The sequence below is a fragment of the Lathamus discolor genome, chromosome 19, assembly GCF_037157495.1.
Source record: "Lathamus discolor isolate bLatDis1 chromosome 19, bLatDis1.hap1, whole genome shotgun sequence".
Classification (NCBI taxonomy): Eukaryota; Metazoa; Chordata; class Aves; order Psittaciformes; family Psittacidae; genus Lathamus; species Lathamus discolor.
Window position 1 is genome coordinate 5,215,887 of NC_088902.1, and position 18,649 is coordinate 5,234,535.

General features: G+C 56.5%; 1 protein-coding gene across 3 annotated transcripts in view; it reads right to left on the bottom strand.

The window, feature by feature from the left end:
- The window catches only part of MYBPH (myosin binding protein H), a 29,601-nt gene that overhangs the window by 3,604 nt on the left and 7,348 nt on the right, over nucleotides 1-18,649 (bottom strand). Inside the window, exons 1-12 of one of the 3 annotated variants that reach the window (XM_065698659.1) lie at nucleotides 18,118-18,200; nucleotides 11,675-12,194; nucleotides 11,307-11,441; nucleotides 9,673-9,840; nucleotides 6,784-6,872; nucleotides 5,896-6,091; nucleotides 5,085-5,224; nucleotides 4,810-4,969; nucleotides 3,850-3,986; nucleotides 3,241-3,427; nucleotides 2,250-2,291; nucleotides 1,536-1,777 (exon numbers count right to left, since the gene is read on the bottom strand). In XM_065698659.1, the coding sequence (XP_065554731.1) occupies nucleotides 2,281-2,291; nucleotides 3,241-3,427; nucleotides 3,850-3,986; nucleotides 4,810-4,969; nucleotides 5,085-5,224; nucleotides 5,896-6,091; nucleotides 6,784-6,872; nucleotides 9,673-9,840; nucleotides 11,307-11,441; nucleotides 11,675-12,194; nucleotides 18,118-18,141 (1,767 nt within the window). In that variant the 5' untranslated portion in view covers nucleotides 18,142-18,200 and the 3' untranslated portion in view covers nucleotides 1,536-1,777; nucleotides 2,250-2,280. Of the gene's footprint in view, nucleotides 1-1,535; nucleotides 1,778-2,249; nucleotides 2,292-3,240; nucleotides 3,428-3,849; nucleotides 3,987-4,809; nucleotides 4,970-5,084; nucleotides 5,225-5,895; nucleotides 6,092-6,783; nucleotides 6,873-9,672; nucleotides 9,841-11,306; nucleotides 11,442-11,674; nucleotides 12,195-18,117; nucleotides 18,201-18,649 lie in introns of those variants that run through there. The other 2 variants (XM_065698660.1, XM_065698658.1) reach the window with 2 other exon arrangements.

The window sequence follows — 18,649 nt, forward strand, 5'->3', positions numbered from 1 at the left end:
TTGCTAAGGTGCCCAGAGACCTGACAACTGGGATGCTCATAAATTAAAAGGCAAGTGAATGATTGCTTTCAGGAATAAACATCCAGTGGTTTTTTCCACTCCGTGCTCTCTAGACCTTACCCAGGGAGGGCTCACTAAAAGTGGATGCCGTTACCCACCCTGGTCCCCTTTGGGGTTACAAATGCAAGCCTTTGCCTCATAGAACTATATTAAGAATCTAGAAAGGACAGAGTGTGCAGCATGAGGCAGTCTTGGAGATGCTGCTTCTCCCCTGTGTTAGCAAACCCACATCTAACACAGCCTGCTCCCAGCCCCTGTCCTCCCAGGCTCCCACGTGCCAAGATGCCAGGGATATCAAGGGGGCCAGGACATCCTCATCAGTGTCCATGGCCGGGTGTTAGCATGCCGGCGAAAGACCTGCTCCCGTCCTGTTGGTGGGACCACAACCTCCATCCCCTCTGGTGGCACCATCGCTAACCCTAACCACCTCCATAAGCGAGCATCCAGCTTTCCCCTGACCCTTTACAGGGGGAAAATTAATCCAACAATGCCCTCTGATGGTGGAAACCACACCTGGTGCACACAGTGCTGAGCCCCTGGGAGCAGCAATATCCTCTTGGACTTCAGCTTGGGCACGGAGATGACAAAGATGAGGCCAAAGCAGAGGGGCTGTAGGAGGAACCATCTATTTCAGCCATAGGCACTGCCTGGCTCTGCTCACCACTGACACCAAGGCAGGGCTGAGCTCAGGCCTGAGGATGCCTGGGCTGGATTTGCACCCACATTTGCAGCACCAGAGCTTGCTGGGATCTGGCTGAGGGCAGGATCCATGTCTGGCTCCATGACTGAGCTGGTCATGGACCAGGGAGAGCTCCTCTGTCACCCAGCGAGGGAGGCTGTGCTGGAGCTGGAGGTGGACCGCTCACTGAGCGCTCAATAACGATGCGCTCAGTCAAGTTGATGGCTCTGTCTGGGCTCTCTGTGAACAAACAGCGTCTGACCCGAGCTGTCTCCAAGCTGTAAGTAACAGCTCATCCTTCTGCACACGAGCGAGCAGAAGCTAAACACGTCCATTCCTCCTCCTCTTCCTCCTCCATATAACACATCACCATGTCCTGCTCCCACCGTCTCACACCATGGGGATGGGATGCTGGTGGCAGCACATGGCTGGATCATTGAATCGCTGGTGTGGGTAAAGAAATGGTGCTTGATGAAGAGACTTCATCATGACACAGTTTTGATGTTGCTATTTTTTTCCCCCTCCAGCCAGAATCATTCCCCAGCTCCAGAAGGAAACTTTTCCCCATCAAAGCCCCTCTTCCTTGGTAGGTTGCTTCTGGTTTAGAACTAGATGATCTAACCATTCTATGATTCGGATGTGTTTTATAAAGCTGGTCCTTTCTTTCCAAGCTCAAAACCCGTCTCCTCCACCAGTGGGATGCTATATGAGCCCATAGCATCCCTAGCAGCATTTTTCCCTCTACTTCCCCCATCCAAGCCAACCCCACAACAAGTAGGACAGAGCAGTCTGGGTCTTCTTATTAGGACCCAAATCCCTCAGATGGGCTTGTTTTATTGTCACAGCTGAGGACACACTGAGAGAGGACCACGCCATGGCAGGTCCACGCCAGTGCAGGATCCCCCAGAGCACAGCCAGGGATGGGGCAGGCCAGCAGAGGCCATGGCCAGGAGCATCACCATGCACCACGCTACCGCAGAGCAGCTCCAGCATCCACCTGGGGTAAAGGAACAGGATCCGAGTCCTGTGAAGGCACCGCTGCCAAGAGACCAGTGGTCAGGGGTGAGATGGGAAACCACATCCCAGACATGGCTCTAACACAAGACAAGCCCAGCCCAGCTCTTCCCTTTAACTCGGCTTTTCCACGCCGCAGCCCCACTTCATACCTGTCCCCAGCCCCTGTACCTGTCCTCATACGAACCCACCCCGTGGTGCCCCAGCTCTCTGAGCCCTGCCTGCTATTGAGGGCTCTGTCTGCCGTGCTGCCCATGCACACCAGTCTCCACATGCATCTTCATCCTCCTGGCCACATTTACAGACCACCTTTCAAAGGAGCAAGTTTCACCCAGGCTCTGCTGCATCCCACCCCAGCAATGCATCTGCAGCAATGCGATGGAGCTGGAGGCTCCATTAACTGGTGACAAGGGCTAATCCAGGACACTCAACCCCTCTCCATCCCCACTGAAGGGATTCACCCTCCCTCCATCCCACAGCCCCAACCCAGACCTACCTTGCTCTTCATCTTGCCCTCCAATCTGTCCTCACTGGGGCACTGCAGGAGAGCACAGGAGATATAAACTCCATGAATTCTCTTTGTTTCACTCTTCTTTTGACATCCAAAAGTGAGCCAGGGCACTACCAACCTACGCATGTGCACACCAACATGCACTTCTGCACACTTGCTCTGAGCAGTCACACGCATCACTATCATTGCCTGCTCCTGGCCAGTTTGTCCCCAGGATCCCAACCTGGGTGTCCCCAGCACAGTGCCAAGCTCATCCTCCTGGCCAACCTCACCATGCTGCCTGCATGGCTGCACTGACAGACTGCAGCCCTTCCTGCCTGGCAAGTAGGGCAGAGCATGTCTTAGGGCAAGCACGTGCTGGGAAGCCACAGGAGGAGAAATAATAACGATGACATGTGCTTAAGGACACACCACCACATCAAGAGCGTGTGTAGAGGGGTGGGCATGCATCCTCCTGCATGGTGAGCACACAGAGAAGGCGTCTGCTGGGAGCAAGGCAGGGCACCTCCATGCAAGGACTGGGCTGGGAACTCTGCTGAGGCAGGGAAATGTGAGCTGGAAAGTCTGGGCAGGATCCCGAGGCATAAATCAGAACAACCCAGGTGCCAAGTGCAGGGGGTTTAGCACAGTCCCCGCATGCATGGCTTGTGGATGGCTTGGGACACAAGTGCTGATGGACACAGTGAGGAGCACGCGACGGTCCCAGCCTCCACCAGCACTTCTGGTCCTTTGGCTCTGTAGTTTCTGGTTTCTTCCCCAGCTTTTGGCCGTGCATGGGGGAAGGTGATTTCAAGATGCTTCAAGCCCATAAACCCAAGAAGTCCAAAGCTCCACCTCTACAGGGCTGCCCAGTGCTCTTAGGCTCCTCCATCACCAGGATCAACACAAAACAGGGACAAACCACAGCAATGTGAAAGCCAGAAGAGGAAAAGGCAGGAGGGGAGAATTGCTCCTCCATCTGCTCAGCCAATCTTACTTTTCACATCCAGTTTGCAGTCTACTGAGGCTTCCCCCAGGGCATTTATGGCTTTGCAGGTGTAGATGCCCCCATCGAAGGGACTGGGCTTGCGGATCTCCAGGGAGCAGACGCCCTGCTCGATCATCGCTATGTATTTGGGGTCTTCCCGTATCTCCATCTGATTTTTCATCCAGATGATTTTGGGCTGAAAGCAGCAGAATTTGTTTCTTTAAAGTGGGGAGAGAAAAGAGAAATCTGGCCCCAAAATGCAGCCACCTCCCTTTGCCTCAGCCCCACCTGAAGCTGGTGGCCATGGTGGGATTCATAGTCAGAAGTAGTTTGAAGAGCTAAATATCCCATTCTTGCTCCCTAAAAACTGCCCCACACTTCTTCCCCCAGTGCAGAAGGAAACAGGACTTGTCTTGAATCAAGATCAGTCTCCCATCTCTACACAGAAACACCCCACATTCGCTTGTTTGACTTAGAGGGCAGCCGCAGCCCCCTAACTTCATCCAACCCCAACCCAACATGACCAACTGTCTCCCAAATCCCCCATCCACCCTTCAAAACCCCCATTGGTGGCTGCCCACCTGCAGAGGTGATGCTGCCCATGGTGGAGCCACTGACCTGGGGGAAGCCCCGGACACAGCAGATGAGATGTGTGTTGTAGCCCCGGGTGGTGGTTCGGTCTGTCAGGGGCTGGGTGAACTTCGGAGGCTCCATCATGTCCCGTTGGGGGATCTTCTCTGACTGGTAAGCAGTTTCTAAGGAAGTAATTCATCCTAGGTTGAGCAGAGCTCCTGGGCTGACCACATGGGACATGGCCACAGGGATTCAGACCAAGGTACGCCAAAATGCTTCTGCTCCTTCACATAAGGGTTGGAACTGGATGACCCTTAATGTCCCTTCCACCCCAAACCATTCTATGATGCCACGATAATAAACCAAACAGCATCTAGCTTGACCTGGGGATGCAGCCTTCAATTCAGACCAACCACGTCTATAAACTCCTTCTCATCCAACCACACCATGTTAGTGACCAATCCCTGCAGGGGACAGGGGAGATGCCAGTCTGCAAACCAACACCACGATGCATGCTGTGTGCAGGGTGTCAGATCCAGGCCAGGCACCGCTCTGGATCTCCTACTCCATGCCCAGAATTCAGTGTATAGGAGATAGAGTGACAGAGACCCCACCTCACTGTGTGCTCTACCAGGGACCAGGATGGAAATGGATGGAGGGAGGGCAGGGCTTAGGGATGCTGGTTTGGACCCCTCAGCTGGACCACTGCAGGGGTCTCTTCCTCTGCTGGTCCTGAGCTGCTGGGCCAAAGCCAGCGTTCTTCCTCACCCCTCCTGCTCCAATCTCACCCTAGGGATGTCCTTGATCCCTCCTACAGACCGACCATGGCACAAGCCTTCTCCAGGCAGAAAGGAGGTATAGAAGGAGGGCAGGGGATGCCCAGACTCACCCCTTCCACTCTCATCCTGAGGTCAAACACCAGGAAGCCCCCCCAGCCCCAGGCAGGGACAGGACCCTTCTTGCCCACCACCACCTCCAAGCCCTTAGGCACAGCATTGTCCCTACTTGTCTTCTTGATGTCGGCCACCGCGGTGGTGACGGCCGCCTTCTCGCTCAGCCCGCAGGCGTTCTCGGCGAACACGCGGAAGCTGTAGGTGTTGCCGATGATGAGGTCGGAGATGGTGCAGCTCGTGCGGGTGCAGCGCTCCAGCACCGTGAACCACTTCTGGGGGGGCGAAAGAGGAGCGCTGAGGAAAGGCAGGCTGGCCAAGGGATGGGGAAGGCATTGGGGGGAGGCAGGGGTGCGCAGCCATCAGAGCATCCCGAGTGCACAGACTCACCCCGCTCTTCTTGTCCGATTTCTGCACTATGTAGCCCTTGATCTCCGAGTTCCCGTTGTCCACTGGTGGGGACCACTCCAAGGCCACGTTAAAGCCCCACACATCCACCAGCTTGAGGTTCTGGGGGGGCCCTGGCAGCTCTGCAAGCACAAACCATCATAGGGTGGCATCCTAATTTGCACCCCCCACATTCTGTGCCTTGGTCATCCCTTACGCATCACTTTTAATCTCTTCTCACCCAGCTGCAGCCGAATGAGGAATGAGAAGCTGCAACGGACATGAGCTGGCAGAAATCCTGCACCCCCAACCAGAGGAGTTCACCTCCATGACTACCTTCCAGTATCTCAATGGGGACTACAAGGATGCTGGAGAGGGGCTCTTCATCAGGGACTGTAGCGATAGGACAAGGGATGATGGGTTCAGACTGAAACAGGGGAAGTTCAGGTTGGATCTAAGGCAGGGGCTCTTCCCTGTGAGGGTGCTGAGGCGCACGCACAGGGTGTGCCCAGAGAAGCTGTGGCTGCCCCATCCCTGGCAGTGCTCAAGGCCAGGTTGGACACAGGGGCTTGGAGCAAGCTGCTCCAGTGGAAGGGGTCCCTGCCCGCGGCAGGAGGGTTGGAATTGCATGATCTTAGGGCCCTTTCCAACCCAACCCATTCTGAGTCTATGATCCTGGAGAAGATTGCACTGGAGGAAGGACCCCAAAGTCCCTTCCCTTCTTGCTGGCCCTGTCTTATCCCCCCAGAACAAGAACTATTCCTTAACGAAGGGGCAAAACCGAGCCCCTGCAGGGTCCCATCCCCAGCCTCACCAATCACTCGGATGTCCAGGATGGCTTTGTCCTCCGCTCCGTTTATCCGCACGGTGAGCTCGTACTTGCCCGAGTCCCCGCGCTGCGCCTCGCGGATGTAGAAGATGGTGTCCTTCTGTGTGTTGCGTATGGCGATGCGGCTGGCGTCCAGGGGCTGCCCGCCCTTGGTCCAGATCACCTCGGGCTGCGGCTTTCCCTGGAGCAACCCGCACAGGCTGGTTAGGAGCCACTCGAGCACAGCGGGTCCTGCTGGGAAGGATGGGTGGGCAGAGCCACCCCGCTTTGTCCAGGCAGCAGTGGCCTGGGTTTCGCCTCTCCCAGCCAGCAGTCCCCAGGGAAGAAACCACAGCCAAGCCCTGCCAGCCCCACTGATGGAATCCATCAAAGGCTCCAGAGAGGATGCTTGGAATGTGAAGGTCTCCCAAAGTCCTCACAGAGCAAGTCCAGCTTTACTTGCCCGGGGCATGGCAGGCAGAGCTGTGCTCCTGTTCCTCAGGCACTAAGCCCAAGTTCAGCTCAATTCTACCCCAGGCAATTCAAGCCCAGCAGGAGGGGCTTGAACTCAGCAGCCAGGGACAACTCATGCCTGGAGCATGGCCAGCGCAGGCTCCCAAGAGGGCACGGACATAGCCTTCACCTGAAGGGCACCTTTCCGCCTCACTTCCCCCTGCTTGGCCAGCACGTTTCAGCAGGAGAAAAACAGGAGCCAGGCAGGAATGGGACAAAAGTTCCCATCGCATCTCCCACCCTTGGCCAGTAAGGCACGGGCACCAGGACAAGCCAGCCCACAGCCAGCCTCAGGCATGTCACAGTGGCTATCAAAGTCACTGCAGAAGCTAGCCTGCAGTGGAAAAGCCTGGGGGATTAAATCCCAAACTGTCCCCCTACCTGGAAAGGGATCATCATGTTCACAGCATCCCCAACATGCCGGACGTAGGTCTCCCGCAGGTGACGGGGCATGCGGATCTTCGGGAGCTCTGCGGACAGCAAAGTCAGGTTGTGGGACCAAGGAAATCCCAGCCTCCACGCGGCTGACCCACCCCACACATCCCCCTGCTTGGCCAGCAAGGATTCCCACCCAGAAGCACAGACCCCTCTGCCTTCTCTTCTCCTGGACAGTGCCTGCTTCCCTGCAGGGCCGTGCCAGCCTGCACCTCAGAATGACAACCATCCCTGAGGTACCAAGCCACCAACCCAATGGACCATTCACCTCCTTCACTATAGCCATGCCATGGAGACCAACATGGGCTCCACCAGAGGAGCCCCAGCAGAGCCTGCAGGCAGCGAGGCAGAGGACAGCATCTCCCAGCTAGGGACCATTTCTCCCTCAGCTCAGAAAGCACTTTCCAGAGGCTGAGAACCCAGCTTCCAGCGAGGACACGGCTTTCCCAGGCCTCCACCTTCACTCAAGGCCATGGAGAGACCAAGGTGGTGCGTGGTTATCCACAGCAAAGCTGTGAAAGCCCCAGGCTTAAAGCGCAGGCCAACGTCCCCAAGGGAACATAACAAAGAGAGCAAAAATCCCACTGGAGAATGCTGATGGAGCGTGCGTCTCCTTCCCAGGGTGAAAATAGCAGCCGTGTAACCCTACCGGCTCAGCGCCACCGGGTGATCCAACGGAGAGGCATCGGCTTTACGTGAGCCCCCCGTAAAAGAGCTGTGTGTCTGTGCCTGGATTAACGTGCTGGAGCTCAGCTCTGGGGAGGGGGCACGGCCAGAATTAAACCAGGGCTGAGCCGTGGCTCAACAGCTGTGGAGCGGCGGCGGTGGGCTGGGGAGATGCCCAGCGGTCCCAGATGGCCCCGCCGACAGCTGAGCCGGTCCCTCCTCTGCTCACGCTGCTCTTCGCTGCAGGGATCCGTGCACTGATGCTGCCACTTGGGCTCATCCGTCTCAGCGGGGCCGAGAAACCCAGCCTCGAGTGGAGGAATGCTAATTCATGGGGGTTTGCTCCGGCCGGCTTGGCTGGAGGGGGCTGCCCGAGGTGATGGGAAGCCACCATTCCTGCCCCAGCAACCTGAAGAACACGACTCCCGCAAGGAACCTTCGTCTGCCTCACTCCACTTCCCAAACCCACTCTTCCCACCTGGTTTGAAACTCTCTGCTGTCTGGAATCACTGCTACTTCAAATCCCTCGCGATGCTATAAATGAACCAGGGAGAGGTGCAGTGTGAAGACCAGAAGGTAACGGATGGGACACAGAGGAGAAGATTCATGCACCCAACACACCAGGGTGGACACAGGGAGGCAGAGAGACATTGAGGGCTGTTTTGTTCCTCAGCAAAGCCAGGCAGTGAGCACAGGCCTGCGCTGCAAGTGAAATGCAAGAGTAGAGCATGCTGCTTGCTGCTGAGGAGTATGAACAGGCAAAAAGCAAAGAGAGAAGAAAAGACCCCACTAGCATGGAGCAAGCTGGGGGGGGGGGTCCTTTGGGTTTTACACCTCTCAGCTGGTGCATGTGGTTGGGACTGCAGCACAGGACTAGCAGTGGGAACGTGAGCTGTGTATCTGGCATCTCAGGACAGTCCCCCGTGCCTCAGTTTCCCCAAGCTTCAGGGTATGGTGGGATGCCTGTGAGATCTGGAGGTGAACACAGCAGCAGATACCAACCACTAACCCGTGTTCACCTCCTCCTGCAGGCTGAAAGGACGAACCCTTCCCAGATGCTGGTAATCATCTCCAGGCTTTTTCCTAGGAAAAGCTGATGTTCCTGGAATGACTTTTGTTATTGTTATCCCCGCTTTTAAGCATCTGAAAACTCTTTGACTGGTAGGAAAACTTGTGCATTAATAATTCCTTGTAAGGGGAAAAGAACTGCGCTTGCTGTTTGAGAAGTGAAAACCAGCCCTGAAACCATGGCTCAGCACATCGGAAGCACCCCGGGAGGAATGCGAGTCTTGCCGAGCATGGGAGCAGGTCACTAGCGAGTTCAGCATGATTCAAGTTCCCATGCTCCAGACTACCAGCTCCTGACTTTCCTTCGCTAAACAAAGCTGCCCGATGTGTGCGTGATGGCACACTGGGGATGTAAACACGGCCAAGGAGAGATGTGCTTCCCATTGGAAGATGTGGCTCGGCTCTTTGAGCCCTTCATCCCCAAAGCTTTTGCCATCTGCACGATCGATGTCTCGAGGTCAGGAAGCTTCTCCATCCCATCCCAAGGGAACTGGACACAGCTATTGAGGAGAGCACCTTGGTCAAAGGTTGGGTTGCAACCTGTGAAAGGGCAGAGGCTGCTCAGGCTGCAGGGATGGACCAAGTACGGGTTCATCTCTGTGGCCCCCAACACAGGAGGATATGGAGAGGAGGCCATGGAGATGCTGCGAGGGCTGGAGCAGCTCTGCTCTGGAGCCAGGCTGAGAGAGCTGGGCTGGGGCAGCCTGGAGAAGAGAAGGCTCCTGAAGGGGAGACCTGAGAGCAGCTCCAGTGCCTGAAGGGGCTGCAGGGAACCTGGAGAGGGGCTTGGGACAAGGGCCTGTAGGGACAGGCCAAGGGGAATGGCTTGAACCTGCCCGAGGGGAGACTGAGATGAGCTCTTAGGCAGAAGCTGTTCCCTGTGAGGGTGCTGAGGCGCTGGCACAGGGTGCCCAGAGAAGCTGTGGCTGCCCCATCCCTGGCAGTGCTCAAGGCCAGGTTGGACACAGGGGCTTGGAGCAAGCTGCTCTATGGAAGGTGTCCCTGCCCGTGGCAGGGGTTGGAGCTGGATGAGCTTTGAGGTCCCTTTCTGTACTGCTGACAAAGCGCGCTGGAATTGCGCACGACGGGAGCAGTACTCACGGAGGATCTCTCTGATGAGAACTGGCTGCTCCAGAGTAGCTGGGACACTGGCACCGCAGGCGCTGACAGCCTTCACCCGTACATGGATCTTGTCACCGGAGCCGAGGTCCTGGACCGTGAACCGGGTGGAAAGAAAAGGCTCCTGGTTCACAGCTGTCCAGTCTGTACCTAGGATGAAGCCAGCAGAGCACTTCAGGCGTGCAATGACAGACAGACACACACCATTGACAGCAGGATCGAGCCACAGGGGTGAAACCTGGAGGAAAAGTGCCCGCTCCCTAAGGCTGAAGGATTCATCTTAGGGGGGATTTGGCCACCCCATCGTGCCGAGGAGCACAGGGTAGGAGATGCTGGCAGAAGCTCATCCTTCCAACGCACCAAACCTCTTAGGAGGTTTCTCAGGTAGAAAACAGACTGCCCCAGTCACCAAAGGACTGGGTGTCCTGGGCAGGCAACTAAAGCAACCCAGTGTGCCAGGCTGTGCTAAGCCATCATGTGCACCTTCAAACCAAGAGGGTTTCCTGTCAATGCCACCGGACCAGCCAAATCCCACCAGCACCTCTTTCCCTTCACCCAAACCAGCCCTCACTCAAATCTCACCATGTTTTAGCCAACCAGGGTCTTGCACCAGCATTCCTGAAGCCCCTGTGGTTACCATTGCATGACCGGAGCTCTCCTGTCACCAGCCAAGCCCAAAGCAAGCGAGGAGAACATCCAAACCTGTGACTTTTGGGTGGCGGCAGCCAGCATCCTCCAGGAATGGCTGCATCTCTCCTTGTCCCACACAAGGGCCTCCTCACACACCGCGTCCAGACATGGTTACCTCCCCAGTCCCCAGCCCATGGTGAAGGCCTCCCATAGCTAAGCAAGTATGGATCGTGCCTGCCACAAGCTAAACACCAAGGGTCACACATCAAGCTCCCCAAGGCTCATGGACCACTTTGGTCTCCCAGACCACTCCATCCTCATGCAGCACCCAGCCCACCACCCGCAGCCTCCCCTTGCAGACCCCCCTCAACCACACAGCTCCTTCCCTCTCAGCCCTAAGCCAGGCAGGGCTTCAAGAGAGTGCCCAAATCCCAAGTCGAATCCACCTCCTCCATTCCACAAATGAGCAATGCGAGCAGAGAACCACAGATAACTGCTGCCACCCACCAGCCCACCTCCATCCTCCTTCCAGGCATCTCCAGCACCAGCCCACTGGGGCAGGGCTTGCTTGCTGATGCACACCAGCCCCTCTTACACTCCCCAGGATCCTCTTGTCCCTCATCCTCCCACCTTATTCCCATTCCTTTTGCAATTCCTTCTGGGTAAACATGGGAGAAACCATCCCAACCGCAGGTCCCTGCAGAGTTATCAGAGACCATTCCCAGTGGGTGTGCTGGTCTCATCTCCACCCCCTAGTTGGGGATAGCAGGGACGTTAAACCTAGTCCAGCCCCCTGCTAAAGACACCAACACCATCTGAAGCCAATGGGAGTCCCATCTCCTCCATGGGGAAGAGGATCAAAAGACCATTAAAAATGAACCCATCTGGGCAAAGAAAGGGAACCGGTGCGCAGGGAGACGCTGCCAGGTGCTGCCCAGCTCCATCCCGCGCCTCCGCAATAACACAGCAGGAAAACCCAAGCCTACTTCCATCTTTGCGGATCTCCACCACGTATCCATCCAAGTGTGAGCGGCCCGTCTGCTCCGGGGCTTTCCAGGTCAGCGTTATGGAGTTTTCACTCACTTCTTCCACAGCCAAGGCCAAGGGGGAGCTGGGGGGAGCTGGAATAAACCCACAGTGGTGAGGACAGTGGCAAGTACCAGGGTTGGTGGAGGGCAGCCACCCAACTCCGTGCTGGTTTCCAGCCCCCATCCTCCTAACCCCCAGCCCTATCCCACTGCAAAAACAACCTTGATGACTTCACCCCTCCCATCCCTTCCCTCCAGCAGCCCCACACATCCCCTCCAAGCCCTGCGTTCCTCCCCTCAGCTCCAGTGCCCGGTCCCATCCTCACCTCCCTTTGATTTCTCAGGTTCAGGGGCTTGGGGTTCAGCTGCAGCACTTGGGGAGCCTTCTTCAGGGGCTGGAGCTGCTTCTGCTGTGGGGCCAGGAGCAGGCTCATCGGCAGGGGCTGTGGGCTGCTCCGCAGCAGGGGGATGCTCAGGGGCTGGGGGGTCCTCAGCAGCTGGGGCTGGTTCTTGCTTTGGGGCTGGTTCTTCCTTTGGGGCTGGTTCTTCCTTCGGGGCTGGTTCTTGCTTTGGGGCTGGTTCTTGCTTTGGGGCTGGTTCTTGCTTTGGGGCTGGGGCTGTGTCCTTCTTCGGAGCCGGGTCCGTGGCTGGGGGTGCAGTTTTCCCGGTCATCGCTGCGAAGCCTGGGGGCTGGAGAAGGGGATGTTTGGGGGTCTCTGCTCCGGGATCTCCGCTCTCTTTTGGGGTCCCTGCTCCAGACCAAGTCTCTCTTCCGGATCTGGGATCTCGGCACCGAAGCCGGGGTCTCTGCTCTGGAATGAGGCTCTCTGCTCCGGGACGGCTGTGCTGGGAGGGGGGAACCAGGTCACTGAGCCAGAACTGGGGGATTTTTATAGGCTTTGGCTGGCACTTGTCACCTCCCTGCAAACCAATCTGCCTGCGCAGGCGGGGACGCCAGGAATAGCCACCCGGGACCTGCACATTCAGCAGCACACCACTACCCCCTCCTATGGGGCTGCAGCACATGGTCCTGCCCCCCTCCTGCCATTCCACCCCCCCCGGGCTAGCACGGGACTGGACAGAGCCAGGTCACCTTTCTCTAGGGACATGGCTCCTGTCCCCAAGCACCTCTCTAACTAAGGTCTTCCCACCTCCCCATTGTCCCCCCCACTTAGTCCTCCCCCAGCTGCCCCATTGACCCTGCATCCCACTTGCCTTCCCCCACTCCAATCCTCCCTGTTAATCCTGCATTGACCCCCACAGTTTTCCTCCCCTGGTTGTTTTGGATACAGCGTTTGGCAGCAGGATGAAGCCGGGACACCGAGAGATGGTATCAGTGTCTCAGGGGGGGCATGTTTCCTCCAAAACTATGCAATAACCCAGATGTTCCTCGATTACTTCCACTGGTAAGTAGGAACATGACTAATAACGGCTCCTCCTTCCCCAAAATGCCTTAGGGATGCCTGAGAGAGGAGCTCCCTCAAGCAGGAGCTGCTAACATGGGGCTCTGGCTGGTTTTGCTGCCTGGGGGTCACAGATGGCTACTGGCAGTCCCTCCTGCTCCCCAGCACAGCTTGGAGGGGTCGAAGTTGCCAAGTGGGTCATGAACCAGAGCATTTTCTGGCACAGAGGAGCCAGCCCCGCGCCCCAGCACAGTGATGCAGGGCTGGGGACACCGTCCGGCTGTCCCCATCCAGCTGCCTTCAGCTCCCTGCTGGCCCTGGCACCAGAGAGAACGGCTGGATAAGCTCCAACCATCCCATCTTGGATGATCTTGGCACCTCCTTGACCCCTCAGCATCCCCACGGCCCACGTCTTGATGACTTTTTCCATTCAGCTCACAGGAGGCCATCTCCAGGCTCCCACAGCCATTGACTCCGCTCATCAGTTTTCCATGTGTCTTTCCCAAAGGCCATCAGAATGCCTACTCCAGCCAAAAACACTCCACAAAAAAAAGCAGGTTTCTTTTGATTTTGGGTGAAGAGAAACGATTTAAAGAGCTCTTAGAGACAAATATACACGAATCAACACCTAAACTCCAGACCACAGGGAAATGAGCACTCCGATCCCTCTCTGATTTACGTTTGGGAGTGTGTGGTTGGAACGCAAAAGGAAAACTCCAATGTAATTCTTCTGCTCAAAGTTCTCCATGTGAACAGAACTTGAGTTTTCCGGCCTGCTCGGTGACGTTTAGGGGCTGTTTCCTCTGTTGACTCACAAGATGACTCAGAGGTGAAGGGCAAATGAATCAACACGGTTTATCATCCACACTTATCTGGGCCACGTTACTGTACTATAGAGGCATCTCGTTTATTCACACGTTGCCAGCCAGAACGTCGGATGTTGAGCAAACTCGAGCATGGAAACACTATGAACCTGCTGGAGATGACAAAGGCATGGGGCAGGCTGCCCAAGTCCAAAGTCAAAGGGTTTCCCTGAGGGAACAGACTCAGGAGCCGAAGGTTTCGTTACCACTGCAATGGCTTCATCTATGGGTGCACGATGGGGAGGGAGAAACTGAGTCACTGCGCTATCAAGGATGGGAGTGGGGTTCTTGGTCCCCCACTTTGGGGTGAGGGAGATGAAATGAGGCCACATCAGAAACACAATGAGATGCTCACCAGTGTGATTCCTCCACCTTGGCCTGAAAGCAAAGAGCACTGCTCCTGCAGGCAACTGGGAGGGTCGAACATTGCAGTGTTGGTAAGAATAATATCAATGCAGTTTTGCCTGAAACTCCAAAGATTGAGGGATTTAGCTGAAATACAGCATATTCGTTTTGGTCCAGTGAGAAAAGATCTCTTCTCTATGGCAGCTGGTTCTTAGAATCATAAAATCATAGAATAGTTTGGGTTGGAAAGGACCTCAAGATCATCCAGTTCCAACCCCCTGCCATGGGCAGGGACACCTCACACTAAACCATCCCACACAAGGCTTCATCCAACCTGGCCCTGAACACTGCCAGGGATGGAGCACTCACAACCTCCCTGGGCAACCCATTCCAGTGCCTCACCACCCTAACAGGAAAGAATTTCCTCCTTAGATCCAATCTAAACTTTCCCTGTTTAAGTTTGAACCCGTTACCCCTTGTCCTGTCACTGCAGTCCCTAATGAAGAGTCCCTCCCCAGCATCCCTATAGGCCCCCTTCAGGTACTGGAAGCTGCTCTGAGGTCCCCACGCAGCTTCTCTTCTCCAGGCTGAACAGCCCCAACTTCCTCAGCCTGTCTTCATATGGGAGGTGCTCCAGTCCCTGAGCATCCTCATGGCCTCCTCTGGACTTGTTCCAGCAGTTCCATGTCCTTTTTATGCTGAGGACACCAGAACTGCACACAATGATCACAAGAGCAGAGTAGAGGGGCAGGATCACCTCCTTCGCCCTGCTGGTCACGCTCCTTTTGATGCAGCCCAGGATACGGTTGGCTTTCTGGGCTGCGAGCGCACACTGCAGCCGGCTCATGTTCATTTTCTCATCGACCAGCACCTCCAAGTCCTTCTCCGCAGGGCCGCTCTGAATCTCTTCTCTGCCAAACCTGTAGCTGTGCCATATGTGCCATGTTCTTCCTATAAATTGGTTGTGACCCTCAATTCCAGTTGACTACAGCATTGAAAAGTTGCTTGATTTATCTCTCAGGTAACATAGAGGTCTAAAGAACGACAGCATCTTTTCTTTCTTAAAGGATCAGGTCCTCCTCATGCCACCGTTATTCAAGGCCATATTCAAGGTCATCTTTCAGCTGGATATACTGACAGGACCCCATTGCAAAGAGCTCAATCTGCTGTGCCCCAAAAGGATCAGGTCTACCCACTCATCCAGCTTTGATACATAGGGAATCACAGCACCAGAGACCTGCCAGGTGGGACGAGGGAAAACCTCAGCTTCGCCTTTCCCCCTTATGACAGCAGACGCGTCCATGTGGGAAGGCAAAAGACACCTCCAACAAGTGGGCCAGACCCTAAAGGTTTCCAGAGATTAGGTCCATCCTCTAAACAAGGCTCCAGAATAAAACCATTCAAAGCCATCCAGCCAGAGAGACCAGGGACCATCCGCACCTCCCTATGGCCACATCCAGCCCTGCGAGTCCATGGCAGACACCACAAATGGCCAGGAAAATGCCCAAACTCCCTGGATTTCAGCAGAAAGAAGGCACCCAAAACCCTTTAGGGGCTGCCAGCCAAAGCAGTCCCCATGGCATCATCACACATCCCCCTCAGGGACTGTAGCAACAGGACAAACGGGAATGGGTTCAAGCTGAAACAGGGGAAGTTCAGGTTGGATCTAAGGCAGAAGCTGTTCCCTGTGAGGGTGCTGAGGCGCTGGCACAGGGTGCCCAGAGAAGCTGTGGCTGCCCCATCCCTGGCAGTGCTCAAGGCCAGGTTGGACACAGGGGCTTCGAACTTGAGTTGGAGCTGGACGATGTTGGGGTCCTTTCCAACCCAACCCCTTCGATGACTCTATGATATTGCTGCTGGTCACTGATGAAGCAGGAGCCAGCTCCTGTGTGGAGCCATCTCCTCCTTTCAGCTGCTCCCTCCTGCTCCAGCCCTTGCCTGTCCCCTGGCCAGGGGGGTTAGGTCGGAGCTGCAGGCAGGGGAGGTCGGATGGGGAGCACACGTCAGGGCTCCAGCAGCGCTCCCTGTGTCACCGCGGTATTCCCAGCGTGCTGAGTCAAGGCCGGGGCCGGCAGCAGCTGGGCTGGAACGTCAGAAGCTTTCCACTCAGTGCAGTGCACGCAAGCGGACGCTTACTTCACCCCAAAGCAATGGCTCCAGGCAGGGGCTGCTGGGGCCAAGCTGGGGCTCAACCCCTCTCCCACCTTGGCGCAGGGGGTTTAAGCAGTTATTGCTTTGGAATGTCCTTGTCTGGCCTAGGAAACACAGCCAGGCAATAAAAAGACATCAGTGAGAAGACAGCAGCTGTGGCTCCGAGGTCCTGATGGGCATCCTGGTGGATGCCAGGAAGGGGCTCTTCATCAGGGACTGTAGCGATAGGACAAGGGGTGATGGGTTCAAACTGAAACAGGGGAAGCTCAGGTTGGATCTAAGGCAGAAGCTGTTCCCTGTGAGGGTGCTGAGGCGCTGGCACAGGGTGCCCAGGGAAGCTGTGGCTGCCCCATCCCTGGCAGTGCTCAAGGCCAGGTTGGACACAGGGGCTTGGAGCAAGCTGCTCCAGTGGAAGGGGTCCCTGCCCGTGGCAGGGGCTGGAGCTGGAGGAGCTTTAAGGTCCCTTCCAACCCAAACCATTCCATGATTCCATCCCTTACTATGCACAGAAGTAGGGCTCACGGCGCCCAGCCACACACTCCAGTTATCCCTGCCGTGTGGCTGCACACCAGCTCACACCACCAGCACTCAGCATCACCATAGCTTGATTCATTGAGTCACTGATAACCTTTTTTTCACCAAAAGGGTTGCCCAGCACTGGAACCGGCTGCCCAGGGATGTGGTGGAGTCGCCATCCCCAAAGGCATTGAAAAGACATGTAAATGTGGCATTTAAGGGCATGGTTTAGTGGTGGATTTGGCAGCACCAGGTTTATGGTTGGACTCAGTCATTTTAAAGGTCCTTTCTAATCAAAATGATTCTCTGATTCTCTGATCACTCAGGTGAGCAATAGGTTCATCCACCACCGGTCCCCCAGCATCAGCTCATGGAGCAGCACCATGGGTGCCTAAACCTCCCACCTAGCTGCTGGGATCAGGAGCTGCAGGATGAGGGCAGGACACGGGGATACAAACACCCGGAACCAGTGGCCTCTTTGGGGTGTTATTCTGGAGCTGTGCTGGGATAATTCACCTCCAGGCTGGAAGGGAAGTGGAAGAACTATTGGGATGCCCCAGTTTTGCCCAGTGCCTCACTGGGAGCTGAGCCAGGGAAGTCAGTGCCCTGGAAACCCATCATGGAGTGGCACCACCCCCTGCTCCCAGTCAAAGAGGTCCCTCCATGGGGCCATCGCACATCGTGGCCATGGCACACGATGGAGCAGCACCCTTGGAACCAGCCTCTGAGCAGGGCAGGAGTGGTGACCTCCAGCAGCTGCACCCAGCACCAGCCAGGATGGGACGTGATGGGCCAGCAGCTCTCACACACCTTGGCACTGCATCAGCCCCCTCCTGTGTCCTCAGTGCCCAGCAGCGATGCCAAGCCCCGGGCATTGCTCTGCCTCCCATTTGCAGGACCTTACCTAGGACAGCAGGCACAGAGCCTGCACCAGCCCCGAGGTCCTCAGCTCGACTGGAGTCACGTCTCCCAAGGCTGGGGACAGCAGCTGGGGGTGCCAATAAGGCCTGGTCCTGCTCTGCAGCGGGGAATGGCTGAAGCAGCAGCTTGGGGTTTCCCTCCTGCACTAAAAGCCAAGCGCTCAGAAAGCCCCAGAGTGTCACAAGCCACGTTTGGGCATTCCATGCAGGACATGATACCCAGGGGATGCAGCCAGCACCTGGACACTGGGGAGCTGGGAGGCTCTGTGAGAGAAGGGCAAGGAAAGAGCACAGCCTCAGGCTCCACCAGCACCAGCACTGGATTTCTTATCATCTGCTGTCAGCAGTGAGCTCGGGTGGTTGCTTTCCACTGCACAAGGGCAACCATCACCCCTCAGAGCCTCACCATGCGCACGGGCCCAGGCGGTGCCAGCTGGTCCCCAGGATGGGGTCTAGCCCTGGTACGAGGACTTCAGAACACTGAAACCCCCATCAGGGTTCACAGAACTGGTGACCATTTACACCCCCAGGCACACCCTCCTGGTGCCGCTTGACTTCAGCATCCCCTTACCTCCATCAGGGACCGAAGGACCATTAAATGTCCTCAAAACCATTGCTCTGCTCCTCTCCAGCCCCTCCTGCAGGACCAGCGTTGATGCCGTTGTCTCCACTTCCCCTCCCAGCTCCTCCCTTACATTCTCACATCCACTCCCTCGCTCCTTTGTCTCCAATGCTTTCACCTGGCTCCTCCTCTCCCTCTGCTCTCCGCATCCCCTCTTCCTATCCGCAGCCTCCTCCCCACCTCCGGTGGGGTCCCAGCCGGACCCTGCCAAGCTCCACCGCCACAGCAGCCGCAGCCTCCTTGCCTCCAAGCATCGAAGCAGCCCGGGAGCAGCCCGATGTCCTGCAGCCAGCCCCCTCCAGCCCCGCTGCCTCTGGGACCAGCTGTGCTCCGGATGGGGCAGCCAGCCGGTATCCCAAGGACATTCCCAAGCCGTGGTAGCGGCTGGCAGCCCGCACCCTGCCGTGCCTGAGGGGGCTGAGGAGGGCTGGTCCTTTCCAGGATGCTCCGAAGCAGATGGGATCTGCTTCCTTGATGGGAC